We start from the raw sequence: 14,242 nt of genomic DNA on the forward strand, positions 1-14,242 counted from the left end.
GGGTCCTGGCTCGCCGCCTCGGCAGGCGATTACTCGGGCCTGGCCGAGCCCCGCTGTCCACCGCCTGCCCCGTCCGCCGCGGGCGCTCGGCTCGCCACTGCTCGCGCCTGCCCGCCCCGGGCTGAGGGCGCGGAGGAGCCGCCGCCGGGCGCTGGAACGGGCGGGCAGCGGCCGCCGCCTCCGCCGGCGCTGACGCAGGGGGCGGGGGGCGGCGGGGCCGAGGGGCGGGGAAGGGAGGGGGAGGAGGGAGGGATGGAGCCGCGCCGCGGCGCGCTCTGAGGCGAAGCGCGGCCGGGGCGCAGCGCGGGCGGCGGCGGTGGCTCGTCCGTCCCCCCGCTTCCCTCAGCATGGAGGCGCCCCCCGCAGCGGCGGGCGAGCCGGCGGCCTGGGCGGCGGAGGCGGCGTTCGCGGACCCGGAGCTGGGCTCGGACGAGCTGGAGGCGGCGGCGGGCGGCTCGCTGGACCGCGTCCTGCTGGAGTCGGTGTGCCAGCAGCAGGGCTGGGTCCGCGTCTACGGTGAGGGGGCGCCGGGCGGGCGGGAGGGCCGGGGCCCGTTGCCGGCGGCAGGTTGGGAGCGGGGCGGAAAACTTCCCGGCCCGAACTTTTTATTCCTCCTTCCCTCCCTCCCATTGCTAAAACTCCCAGTTCCTCGAGTCTTCCTACCCCCCACACCCCTCTCCGCGTTCTCGGCCCGGGCTCCGCATCCCCGGTATCCCCGGGCGATGGTACCGGGCGGGACCCGCATCGAGACCCTTTTGTGTCGCTGGGAGTCAAGTACAGGATGCGGATGCACGCGCAGGGCTCTAATTAGTATTAATGAGACACTAAAGGCCTGGGAGGTGCTGATATCCTGGGTCCTGCTCGCCCCAGACTTATCGGTGTGTGTGTGAAATTGGCACCTTTATTATTTATAAAAAGGATGTTAAAATCTTCAGCGGTCTGGCCAGCCTGCAGGACCCGGTGTTGTTTCCCCTGCTGTCTCAAACTCTCCCTGGTATGTAACCTTTTAAAATTAGCTTGATTTATGTGACCGGGCTCTGGTTTGTTTAGGCTGCCAACTGAAATGCAGTGAGGCTTAATCTCCCGATCAGCACCTAAATAGTGGAAATTCTCTTTTATCTTCTCCTTGTCTTTCCCTCTTGTTTGTCTTGGTAATCTAACGATAATTACTCCCACGTTGCAGAGCGAAGATCGCTGCAGACAGTATCTTGTTTTCCCTCCTGTAACAAATTTGATGGTCCACCCTTGAAAAGGCAGCAGTTGTGGTGTTGGTGTGTCCAGTTACTATGTTACCGTGGTGTCATATTATGGAGAACCTGTGAAAACACCTTCTTTTATTGGTGCTCTTTCACATCAGAGGTCCCTTCCAATCCCTAACATTCTGTTTCTGTGATCAGATCCTGTCATGCTGCTGGTTCTCTGTTGTCTTCCTCCCCTGCCCTGAATCCCAAAGAGATTCTCCAGGTTTTCCCTGGCCTGTAAAACTAGAAGCAAATGTTCTCTGTTACCCATATCATTGGTCTGTTACTGGCTGCATTATTCCTGAAACACAAAGATGACATAAATAAGTTATCTACAAGAACTCTGCTGGATTTCTTGGCTGATGGCGGCTAATTACTGTGAGTACCACCAGCATTCGCCTTGGCACATATCAAATGAGGAAGATGAGGCTGCAGGTTTTCTGCAGAGCACAGTCTATTCAAAGACCTTTTGTGTTTATTTTGGAAGCTTGAAAAGCTGGTGCAGTGGGATGAGGTTGTCTGTCTGCTTTCTGTCTGGTGCATCAATGAGCAAAGTTATACTTAGGGCAATTAATTGTAATAGAAGTTTGGGATTTTTAGTGATTTCCTCTGTGTCGTGCTTGCGAATCTTGGTCGACTTTCTTTTGTTACTCTCAGCCTAATGCTGAGACTATAAAACCCAGCCTTCTAAAAAAGAAAATATCTGCTATTGTCAAGGGGAGCTCTGTAAAAAGCAGATTGCCTTCAAATTGTTTGTTTGTTTAGAATACTTTCCAAAGGTAAAATGAGAATGTACTTAAGAAGAGGATGTCTGGCACCAGCCTATCTGATTGTTACCCAAGGTTATGTCTTGTATGAGTGGAAGCAGGAATGTGGTTTCAAAATTAGCCGCAGTGAAAAACATTGCTTGTTGATAAAGTCACTCATATGTTGTGATGTGTTTGTAGCCTGACACTAACGTATAGATAAATGGGCAAAAATGCCCTGTGATCAAGCAGCGAGCTCACAGGCTATAAAAATCAGTATGGACTTCAAGCATGTAAAAATACATCTCGTAGCCCAAGGACAATAACTAATTATTCCTCGTCTGTGTTTAAAAACCACTCATTATCTCTCTCCCTCATAAAGAATCTGATGTGTTAGTGTCTTCTCTCCTTCCCTATGAAATTGCAATTGGATTAGCTAGTATTTGTTTATTTCCTCCGCTTGTTAGCGCTTTTTGCTTGCGTGAACACATCTGGAGAAGTTTGTGGACAGTGAATCAAGCTGAAACAGTGCCATGTTTGTGCACAACTAAATATGGGTTACAAACCCATGAGTGACAAGTGTTATTTATAGGATTAAAAGTAAAGCCTTGCACAGTTGTCTGAGGAACCACAGCAGCTTAGCAAAAGAAAACAGGAGCAGAAAGCTTAGCCTTATTGTCAGTATTGTCTGATAAACAATGAGAACACTAACACTAATTATTTCACCATGAATGGCTGGGGGAGGGAAGGAATATCTGACATGAAAAGTGGGTAAGCATTTTCTAGCATGGCAAGAAATTCGGTTTTTGTTGTCATAGCATTTCAGTTTCACCTGTCTTTACAAACATGGACCTCTGCGTTGGGGAGTTGTGCCAAAGGAAAGGTGACTGTCTGAAAAGTGTCTTAAGTAGTGGAAACACTTATTTGGATGTAAAGGAGCCGCTTAAAGACAACTGTTTATTTCTGTGCATCTTTGTTCAGCACTGGTGTGCCATTCACTTCGGCTCTGTCCAAGGAGGTAATTACTGGCATGAGTGGAGCTGGTCTGGTTGCAGAGCCTGTAAAACTTAGTTTTTAAGCACAAGAGAAAAGAATTTAGTAGTAAAGTACCATCATTACTGGTCTCTGTGGCTTGCCAGCAGTATGACAGTGATGAGAGCACAGTGGGACTTTGCAATGTCTGGGATGTGATTTCAGTGTGACACTGAGGTCTTGTCTGACTTCACTACGAGATCTAAATCATAGTCTGGCTATTTTTGCATTTCCTGCGTCAGCTGCAGTATTCCAAGTGTAGCTTTTTCATTCTGTGTTCTGGAGGTTCGGCAGCTTCTGGTTAACTGAATTAGTGAGGACATTATCAAACTATGGAAATACCATTTCCTTTCAGAAGGACAGAGTTTGTAACGTAAGCAGTTTCCTCTAGCCCAATGTTTGAATAGTGAACAGGAACAGCAAATCTGCTTGTCGGAGTGACAGGTTTAATTGCTTGTGAAACACAAATCATGTGAGTGTTGTTAGATGATGTTTCCAAGAACTAGTTTTGACACACAACTAATGTTTCTGTAAAATATGTATCAACATGTGTTCTGGATGGTGGCTTCATTTCAGGCTCATAGCATGTGTGTAATGGGTAAGAGGATAGAGATTACCTGCCTGATTAATGCTATGACTTATTTTTTCTTTCTCTGTAAAAGGCATAACTGACTTTTGAAAGCATCCACCAGTGTTTAAGGGTCTTTTTCTTTGCTCTTTGAAACAGAGTTTGCAGGGAGGACGCAGGGAAATAACTGAATTTACAGCATTCTCAGTGCTAACTGTGAAAACAGAGCAATTATATTGCCTGGTGTGGCTGACTGAACATCCATGGATTTTGGAGCAATGAATTATACACGCAGCATCGCAGCATTGGTGTTAAATGTTGCGTGTGATGGGGACAGAATCGGATTTTGCCTGACTTACAGTCTGTGTCTAAACAGGTTTTAAACTTCTGTCGAGTTAGTTTCTGGTGCGCCTGCTCTAAGCTCTCTGCAAATGCTCCTGTGCTAAAAAGGATTGATTTCAAAATAGGAGTTGCTGAAATAAGTAGAAAATAGCACAGGGAAGAGGCTGTTCTTTCTTGAATGCTAATCCTGTGAATGGACATTGCTGCTCTGGGGCCTTATCGGGACTAGGAAATGTCTTTCTCTTTTAGCAGTGGTGCTAAAAAGCCGGTAGTAGTTGTACAAACTCAAGTGGGGATGGGACGTGGACGTTTTCATCACCTTGTTCTCCAGTCCGGCAGGCAGCCTGGAGCCATTCCTCACTGCAAGTCAGCCTCTGCCCCCGCTTCTCCTGGCAGAAAGGGAAGGCTCTTCAAACACAGGCTTGAAGCGCTCCGTGCTTTTTCATGGGTATTGATCTGCAGACCGAGCTTTGCTGGCCCTGACTCTAGAGACAGCCCCAGACCCCGTGCAGCCAGACAGAAACGTCTCCTGGCTGCCTCAGACCTGAGTTCCAGGCTTTTAAGTACTGGACCTCTGAAAGCGTTAGACTTTTCTCAGGACTGAAGCCACAGCGATGCACATAGTGTCCTGTGGAGATTTAAAAAACAGCAGTGGCTCAAATACTGAAGAGAAGCATCTGAATCATGTGAAATTCAGTCCAAAACCCCAATTTCCCATTTCAGCAATCCATTGTCTGCCTTGCTGAACTTTTATATCAGTGACTCCAACTCTGTTCTCGGGCTTTTTTGGTTCTTTACAGCCTGCCTCGCTATGGCTTTGTAGGTAGCTTGCTACCTACCTCTGTTGCTTGCAGTTGTACCTAAAAGTGCAAGGATTACCCATTTCCAAACTATATTTCTTTGGATGAGCACCAACAGGCTTTGCTAATGAACCAGCATCTTGTCATTGTCAGCAAATCCTCTCCTCCCAGCCACGCTTGTGCTGCCAGCCAGCTTTTTCTGAGATGTCCATGGGAAGATGGTGAGTGTGAGCCACAACCCTTCCCAGGGGTCAGCCTTCCCTCCCTGGGGTCTAAACTTGTCCGCCCGGACCCGATCCCCACCCAAACTGGTGGAGATCCCACCAGGTGGCGGCATCTTCATTGCGGTGGGACAGGAGCTGCTGAAGGACGCCTGAAACACCGTCCTTCCCGCTGCTGAGCCTTATCGCTCATCTTCAGAAACTCAGGTAAAAAGTCATCTGGAGGCTGTATAACAAAGGGTAGGTAGGAAGGGTGGATTTTAATACCAAAAAAAAAACCCAACAAAGAAGCTTTGTAACAAATGGCAGTTGTGAGGCGATCTGATAGTTGAGGGACAGCTGTTAGAGCTATAGAGGGCTTTCTTCTCCTTCTTGAGATAAGTGCAGATAGGCTACATTTTGTGTACTCCCGCATTTATGAGTGTGTACGGAGCTGTGATTTGTTGTAGGAGGTAATTTACTGTAAGGAAGGACTTAACGTGAGATAAGCTGAAGGTGCAGGTGAGAGTCTTGGGAAGCCGGCAGGGAGCTGAAGAGCTGCATGGCACCTCTGTGCAGGTATCTCATGTTGGAAAGCAGAGAAGGTCAGTGTTCATGCGCGTTTCTTTCTCTTCTGATCAATAGCCTTATTTTTAACTCGCTTAGAAAGTTGGTGCAAACCTTGTTGGGCCAGGAAATGGTATTTTCTGTCTTTTTGGACAATGCCTACTGTAGTGATATCCGACCTTATCATGGCCTTCAGGTACAGCTGCAGCCTATTAGTTACAAACATTAAATAATGAAGGCATAAAGCTTCTTTTCATTTTGTTAAGATGATAGATAACAATGATTTCTAGCTGGTGCCCCATTGTAAAAGACAGAGTTTAATCAAAAGCGAGGTTTTAAGTGACTACATTTGCCACAGATGGAAAAAAGGCCAAGTGTGCTGTGGGCAGCGATACGGCGTTCCCTTGCCAGCCAGCAGCGGGGAACATCAAAAGATGCTCTTACAGGTGATCCGCTCACACCTGCTGTATGACAGCTCGTCTGACAGCTCTGTTTGACTGCACAGGATTCTTACAAGCGTGTTAAGTGTGAATTGTGGGTCCTCTGTGCTACTGCAGCTACTGAATCTCCGCTGACTTTCTGGTGTGTTTGCAGTGGTGATTTGGAGTGTAAGAGGGCTGGGTATAGCCTGTTTTCTTCTTGGTTGCTTTACTCCCCAATTTTATTGCAGCATTAGCCCTTTGACATTACAACTGTTTGCCTTCTTCTTTTCAAGGAACACTGACATTAACTTATACTAAATGGATTTTTTTTTTAAGGAGTTTTTAGCTGAGTTCTTTCAGCTGGCTGTGTTGTTGCAAATGTTGCCTAGGTTACTAATTTATTAAGTCACTTAAATATTTGGAGGGATCAACAATACTACAATGTGCTGGGGAAAATGAGGATGACATTATTTTAAAACACCACTTTCCTGACTCCTGTATTTCAGTCACACAATTTATCTCTGGCCGAACATTTTCATGTGGTGCGGTTTCCTATTTTTAAACAATAGGAAAAAAAGAGAAGATAAGAGGAACATAACTGTGACCCATTGACTTATTATGAGATCATGGGTTCCTTTCAACTCATATTTATAGATTTTTATTAAAAAAATAGCTGAGATTTCAGCGTTTTCTGGCATATACGCCTTCTTCGCTCCAAGGTCACAGAGTTATGTTCTCTTCTGAATTCTTTTGAAATCCTCTGTAAAGGCACATAGTAATGATGGAGATACAATTTGAGTCTGCAAAGAAAGTAACCAAGTGAAAAGAAAATTTACTGCACTTTGGTTTGTAAACTTCTCATGGAGTCCTTTGTGTTTTTTGACACCCCCTCATCTCTGAAAGCCTTTATGAAAGTGATCAGGAGGGAATAACCTTTGCTAATTCTCTTTAATGGGGTTTCAAAAGGTCACTAAACTGTAGAAAGGCTCTTCTCCAAGAATTGGGATTATTTTTAATTATAGAGCAAGTTGGAGTGGTGCAAGTAATGAGCTCTTGGAGGTGAAGAAGGGGGTCTTTGCACTTAAGTAAATGTAAAACCAAGTCCTGGATTTAGATCCCTTATTATCTAAAGGGATTTTTTTTTTTTTTTAACAGCTGGGAATACCCCATTAAAAATTAGCTCTTATACTGCAAGCACTGGCAGGCACTTAGTTAAACACATTAATTCTGCAAACTGTGGGAAAGCGACACCCATTTCAGCAGATGTGCAATGTGTCTGGTGTCGATTTGCATAAGAATGCATCTGCTTCTCTCTTGGTTTCTGGCTTGATTAAAACTTGCAGGCACCTTTTCCCCTCCTGTAGTGCTGTGTCTGCATTCTTGGACATTAGTGGTTTTAATTGAAAATGCCCTGGTTTTTTATGTGTTAAGATAATTCATTTTATTTACACAGTCCTGTGCTGTAGATGCTCTAGGTGTTTTACAGACAGAGGCTGCTTTGCTTGCCCTTTGGACCGGAGAAGAAAGGAAATAGCAAAGATGAAAAATGGCAAATGTGTTTGGAAGTGGAAGGAGGATTATATGGAGATCAGTGCTGTGGTGAGAGGAGGAGAAGTGTTTAGGAACCTGTGACTAAAAATGATCACCCATCTCTGAGACTTAACCCCTCCCAATGTTAGGCTTTTGTGTAACAGCCCAAAGGATTCATTCTGCAGAACCTCTTCACCTTGGTCTCCTTCTCAATCTAGATGGCATAACAAAAAATAGAATAGACTTTTGGATAGACCATAGATGCTGTAGCATTAATTCTGAGAGAGCTTTCTGTACCCTGGGTACCAGGGAAATTAAGCAGGGTACTGGGAGGCAGGATATTGGAAAAGAAGATGAGAACTTGGATTTTGACATGAAGATTCTGACAAGGAAAAACTAATTAGGAAGCAATATTTAGCATAGATTTTATCCATCTATGACAAACACTGGATGCCCACCATCATGATCCAGGGCTTGGAGAGAAGAGGTTTTGTGTGAGGACTGTTTTTAGGGTTTTTTATTTTTGGCATGAAGGAGCAAAAGACAATTTAGCAGTGTTCTAGACAAAGCTTCATGCTCAAGGAATGCAGGTTTGGAGCTGCACTGCCCCGTCTCTGCCTGGCAATGGCTTTGCACAGGCCTGGTGGCCAGCAGAGCACTTTTGGGTTGGCCAGCACTGGGTTATCTCACCAGATGCGAAGTGGTTAGCCTTGCCTGCATGCAGCACCTCTAGATTCATCATTTTCATCAGCTGCAAGGTATTTAGTGGGGTGGGAGTGAGAAGGAAAGGGAGGACGTGCTTTTAGCATGGACCTGCAGGGCTTTGAGCTGTCCCTGGGTGGCCCTGAGACAACTTGCACCCTTCATATCTTCATACCCTCTTGCAGGAGGTCTGATGTTCCCCAACGCTAAAACAGCAGTGTCTGAGTTTAGGCTGAGTAACTAGGACAGCCTAGAAATGTATGTCATATCCAGTTTTTGGGGTGTTCTTCACGGAAGGGCTTAAAGTGACTTCATGGAATATAACAGTGTAACTGTGTTTTTCCTCTTAGGAAACACATCCCCTTTTGGTTTCTCATTACTTGAGTCAGCGGCTTGGCTTGAGATAAGCGGAGGTAATTCATACCCTCATTTAGCTGACTTTAGTGCACTGATACCCGTCTCAGCAGGACAGGCTACAGGTGCTGCACCAGTCAGCACAGCGTGTAGCGCCAGGGATTTCAGGCAGTGGCTGGGAGGGCTGAATCCAGCCTTGGAATCTCTTTAAGGAATTAAATGATTGCTTTGCTTCAGTTTTGTGTACCATTTCGTCATGGCAAATGCTGATGGCTTTATTAACAATTCCCGTGCTGCCCATTGGGGTAGAAGACAGAGGGATCAGTTTCACTGACTTTGCCCATTCATCGCCTTGTGATGCGAGTGCGGCCAAAGCATTAATGGTTTTATTGGAAAGTGCTGCTGTGAGCTGGGAACGTGAAGAAATGAGGCACAAGTAGGTCAGATAACTTGTCCAAGGACATACAAGAAGCTTGGCAGCAGAAGTCAGATCTCCCGAGACCTCTACAGTGCTTTGCTTGCATACTTTGAGTTGTGCTGCTTCGCATTTGGGATACCTTTAAGCCTGCTACTTTGCTTGGATCCTCTTGAGGCTATTAATAATCCTCTTAAATCTCCTATTAGCTGTCAGATCTGCAGGTCAGTGGCGCAAGATGCTCTCAGAGGGAGACCTTTCATTCAGGTGGTTATGTCTGCTGACTCCTTTTTTTTGTTTGTTTTTTTTTTTTCCCAAAGATATAGTTTTGTTGACCTTCAAAATGTCATAAACTTGTCTCATTACAGAGATAGCAGGCTGGACTGCTGGTATGAAGGAGTTTGGGTAGCTGGTACTGATTAACTTCTCTTAATTTGTGGACAGGACCAGGTGTTTGACTACATCATTATTTCCAACTAGGTAACTCTTCTCTGTAGAATGTGGGAGGAAAACATATCTCAGATTGGGACTGGAAAACCATAGAGAAATTATTAAACCACCTGAAGCTCTGACATCCTTTCCATGGGCTCTGTGACCCTGTGCCACTGGGTAACGCTTTTATATTTTCTTGGCTTTGCCAGGAGAATTGGCTGATCCATAGTAGTTTTCCATCTTAGGTATTTTATCTTGATGTGCAGGAGTATAGAGCAGAGCAGGCACTATAAAAAGAGATGAAAAACTTCCTGAAAACGTTTATTTACATGATGAGGTTATACCTCAGGCTGTACAGCCAAGCTGCTGCCTTTGCTGGGTTTCCTAGCTTGCTTGAGTATACTGGGACACGTACATCACGCACCAGAAGCACAATGTGCTCACACTTGCTAGGAAATCATTAAACTTCCTCATCAAATAATACTGAGTATTTGCTATTTTGATGTACATTTCTGTAAATTATTTTCCATCTTTGTGTTCAGGATGGTGGGTAGTTGATAGATCTCTTGGAAAATAAGAAATCATTAGGAATGGAGTGGTATCACCAAAACAGAAATAGGTGTGGTGTTTAAAGATATAATAATAATTTAATAATAAATGTAATAATAATTTAAAAAATCAACATCCTTTTAAGCCTGATTTAAGAAGATTTGTCTTTTGGATGGCATAGGCTCATTGGGTGACTTGCTCGGGATGTTGGTGAGGTGTAGGGTGATTGATCCCCCTGTGGAATGGATTTCATGGGGTCCTTCCTTAACTCCTTCCATTAGCTAAGGCCTTGCTCACTCAAGTTTTCAAATAGCCTAAACTCTTTGGAGGTAATCAGTTTTATATCCCATGTAGTAAGGTAGCAAAACTGTTTTATGGTCTTGCCATAAATGTTTATGTCAGTTTTCTGTAAGCAGTGGCAGAGCAGCATGAACAGAGACCATTTCAAACTCAGCTGTCCTCGTTTTGATTCCAGTGGTTGCTAATTTCTCAATTTATAACCGACAAATCATTATAACCGTTACATCAAATTAAGGAAGAAAGCCTCTTTTTTTTGGTCAGCCTGGACAAGCTGTAGAGATGGAAGAAGTCAAGTGTTTTAGGGAAGTCAGGAATGTGAAGCAAACAGCCTCTCTTCACCAAAATGATGAATGTATAGCAGAAAGGAAAGATAATAAGAAGGAAATAAGTATTTTTTTTATTCTAGCCCTGTGCTTTAAAAATGTAAATGTGTCTGAAACTTTGGTGGAAAAAAAAATGAGAGGAATGCAGTAATAAGAGTTAAACATATAAGTGCTATGAAAAGGCATTAATCTTTATACTGGCAGAACTTGCTTCCTGCTGTTTCTTTGTCAGAACACATTGCTTTTTCTGTGTTTAAAAAATAGAAAAGGGTAAAAATAGAAAAGTCCCTGAAAATGCAGTGTGGCTATCAATGGGAAATGTATGTTTAATGTAAGAGCAGCATTCACCTGAAGCCTGGTATCTCGAAGTTTACTGGATCCTGGCTTTATTCATCTCAAGTTGTACGTTTGTAATTTGGGTTTAATAGCACTCGCAGCACTTTTAACCTGATGCTTGGAAGGAGAAGGCAGCCAGTTATATATAGTTTTTACAGATATGAGCCATTGAGCAATTGTAAATTATCCATAAGCAAGTGGAAGGAGGCTATCTCCTTAGTTCTATATTCTGACTTAAATATATATATATTTTTAAATATAATAAGACCTGTTTATGTGAAGAATCTGCAATGCAATAGGTGTTATTACCAAGAGATAGTAACTGTTTTCCTTGCAGTGGTCTGTCTCTCTCCTAATGGGTTTGAAACCAGCCCAGCCCAGGACACAGCAGGTGCTCTAAGGAGAGCTCAGGTAGTTTCCCATATGAATAGGTAGGTGGTGTATAAACAGGTGTCAAGAATTAAATTAACCTACTTCTTCCTTGCTGAGAAACAACTTGCTGTGATTGTGGGTTACATTAGCTGTGGCGTTTCTCTAACATTTTAGGAAGAAAAGATGAGAGTGGACTGATGGGCCATGGTTTTCCGTGCGTTCAGGCTGGTGACCTCAGGTAGGAGGTCACCCGAGATGCTGTCCAGACCATGGCATCTCCTGGCTGATGTATCCAACCAGTTGTAGAACACAAGCCTCACATCTGCTGACAGATCAATCTGTACCTAGATGGCTCCAAGAGAACTTCGGGCTGAATCTTAAATTGAAACTGTGGCAAGAGGGGGGTGTTTGGGGGTGGATATCCAATAGTGTAAATCTTTGCTGTCAAGATTGCTGTTGTTGTTGATGGAGTTTAGAATGATTATCCTGAGTTAGGTCTAAAAAGCATGCAATTATGTTTAAAACTATAGCAGCTTTGCAGGCGACTTACAAAGGGAAAGTTATAGTGTATCACTCTGTATTTATATTTCATCCATGAAATGGCTTACCAGGTGAAATATTCTAGCTGTACTTTTGATGTCCATTTTTAATAACCACCCGTTTTTGTAGCTGACACAGTATCCCTCCCTGTTTTGTTTCCAGGCTTTATTGATGTGGCTTCTTGGTGACCTACTTCGTGTTCATCGCTTTAAGGTTGTCTTCTTTTTTCATTCCTTTCCAAAAGGAAGTGCCTTTCATGAGAAATGCTGGAAGCTTACTAGCCAGTTCTTAATACTGGGACATGAAAACTTGGACCTGACTGATGGGGTGGCCTTCCACTTACACCCAGGATAGATGATGCCACTGACTCTTAGGTACTTTCCTCCCTAAGAGTTGCTAATCATTCTGAGACCCAGGAGGTGGGTGTTTGGAGAATTAGGGAAGGAAATGCCTCTATTTCCTTGGAGCTCTCATTACTCATGACTGAATGGGTCAGCCCTGTGACTCTAAGGGCATCGTGTTTGCCTCGTGTCCTTGCAAGGGGCCGGCAGCATGTCATGTGCTTATTACTTCAGGAACATCCCAGTTCTTTCTCTTTTTACTCAATCTGGGGATATTCTTCCTTTGCATTGCTCCTGGTGGGTTTTTTTCTGTAATTTCCACTACTGGTGATTCAGTCTGAGGTTTAGCTCTGTCTCTCTTCAATTAGTGGTGCTTTTGCTTTGTATCTGGGGCATGATGTATGTGCTTACTTATTTGTGGAGATACTTAAAAACCAGTTAATGTGATGCAGATGTGCAGTTTTCAGCAGATATATAGCATTCAGCTAAGCTTTATGGAGGGATTAATACCTCAAGGTATTACATATCATTGGAAAAGAATCATTCACTTCTGTAATTTCACAAAGTGGACATAGCTTAGCATCTGTAATCATCATAAAACTTGCTGCTTCCTCCCACCCACCATGTGGGTGTTGTGTTTGTATAAACACTGGTTTACCCTAAAGAAAAAATCCACACCGGTCCTTTTCCCGGAACTTTGATGGCTTTTTGGTTTCCAGGAAAGAGTAGCCAGATCTTTGTTTCTGTGATAAAATAAGCACGCTATTAATTGTAACTGCCCAGTTGTGGATTGAAACAGCAAAGAAAACCAGGAGGGGAAAAAGCTTTTGTGTGTGTGAATAAACATCAAAGGAATTTCAATGGAGGTGACATCCAGCTCCCACTAGGATCTGGAGATAAACTTGTCTTCACTGGTGCTGGGTGTACAGTGCCTCTGACTCTCTTAGGAAAACCTTTAGCAGAAGATGAATGAAGAACTTAAACCAGCAAGAGATGTTTACTGGTGGTGCAGGTAGCAAGGCATGGGAGGAGAAAACTCTTCTTGTAGCCCGCTGTTATAAATAATAATCCTCACTCCCTTCCTTGTTGCCTTGTATCAGGTTTAACTGGACACAGCTATGTGTGCTGGTATGAACACAAGGTGGAGGTGTACTTGTAAAAGGAAGAGTCCCAGGGGCTAAAAATGTAGCTAAAAGTAGCTGTATTTGAGTCGTTTGCCTCAAAAGGCTTGCTTAGGGCATTGGACTGAGCATGACCAGGACTCTGCGGTTAAATGAACCTCATGCGATTGGTGAGAAAATGAAGAATTCTGCAGACGCTGTAAATACCAGCTGCACGCCGTGTTGCCCAGTAGGTTGCTGAACAGACCAGCTACTTCTCCACATTTCTTGCCAGCAGGGCAGTGGGTGAAAGGGAGGCGCTGCTGTTTTTGTTGGAAGCAAGCTGGGTACGGAGGCTGTGCTAGTGCAGAGCCATGGCATGTGGAAGACTTTTTAGTGGTTTACAGTTTTTTTAGGCTGTTCTCTTTCTCCGGTTGAAATATCCAGCAGGGCGGGTGAAACATTGGCACTCATGAGGGAAAGCTATGAAGTTTTATACTTTTTTTTTTTTAATCTTACCCTTTATCAGCAGATAGGAAACAACAAATGCAAATCTGTTCCCCAACACGTGCAGATGCATCTTGTTGCTTGGAAGCTGAGCAGGAGCTCTCATGAATTATCAGCATCTGATTCCAGAGCTCTGACAATCTGCAATCTCCTTAATATTCTGATGAGCCATCGTGGGTATTATTCCTCTGCATTTTTTCCCCCCTTTTGTATTCTTCAAACCCATATTGCAATCTGAATGCTTTTGGCTCGGGATTGAAAGAGATACTGGCTGGCTCTGTGCTCTGCTCAATTTTCATTTGACAACAGTGGGAAGCGAGTGGCTGGTATGATTCTTCTTCCCCCTGCCTTAATAGTACAGATGCAGCCTGAATTAGAAGCAACTTTGAAAATTGAAGAGTTGTCTCCTGTTCTGTTCACAATTGTGTCTCTCTAATGTTAGGAGTATAAAGGCACATGAATTATTCAGGCCAGGAGGAAATCCTCAATGAATGTTTCTGAAGAAATCTCAGCACTTCTAGGG

General features: G+C 44.2%; 1 protein-coding gene across 3 annotated transcripts in view; it reads left to right on the top strand.

Annotated features, from left to right (window-relative positions):
• The first annotated feature begins 261 nt into the window (after positions 1-261).
• The window catches only part of RASAL2 (RAS protein activator like 2), a 179,952-nt gene continuing 165,971 nt past the window's right edge, over positions 262-14,242 (top strand). For 2 of the 3 annotated variants that reach the window (XM_082053681.1, XM_082053682.1), the window contains exon 1: positions 262-516. In XM_082053681.1, the coding sequence (XP_081909807.1) occupies positions 348-516 (169 nt within the window). In that variant the 5' untranslated portion in view covers positions 262-347. The remainder of the gene's footprint in view (positions 517-14,242) is intronic. The other variant, XM_082053684.1, reaches the window with a different exon arrangement.

Source organism: Streptopelia decaocto, assembly GCF_964273445.1.
Source record: "Streptopelia decaocto genome assembly, chromosome: 5".
NCBI classification, from domain to species: domain Eukaryota; kingdom Metazoa; phylum Chordata; class Aves; order Columbiformes; family Columbidae; genus Streptopelia; species Streptopelia decaocto.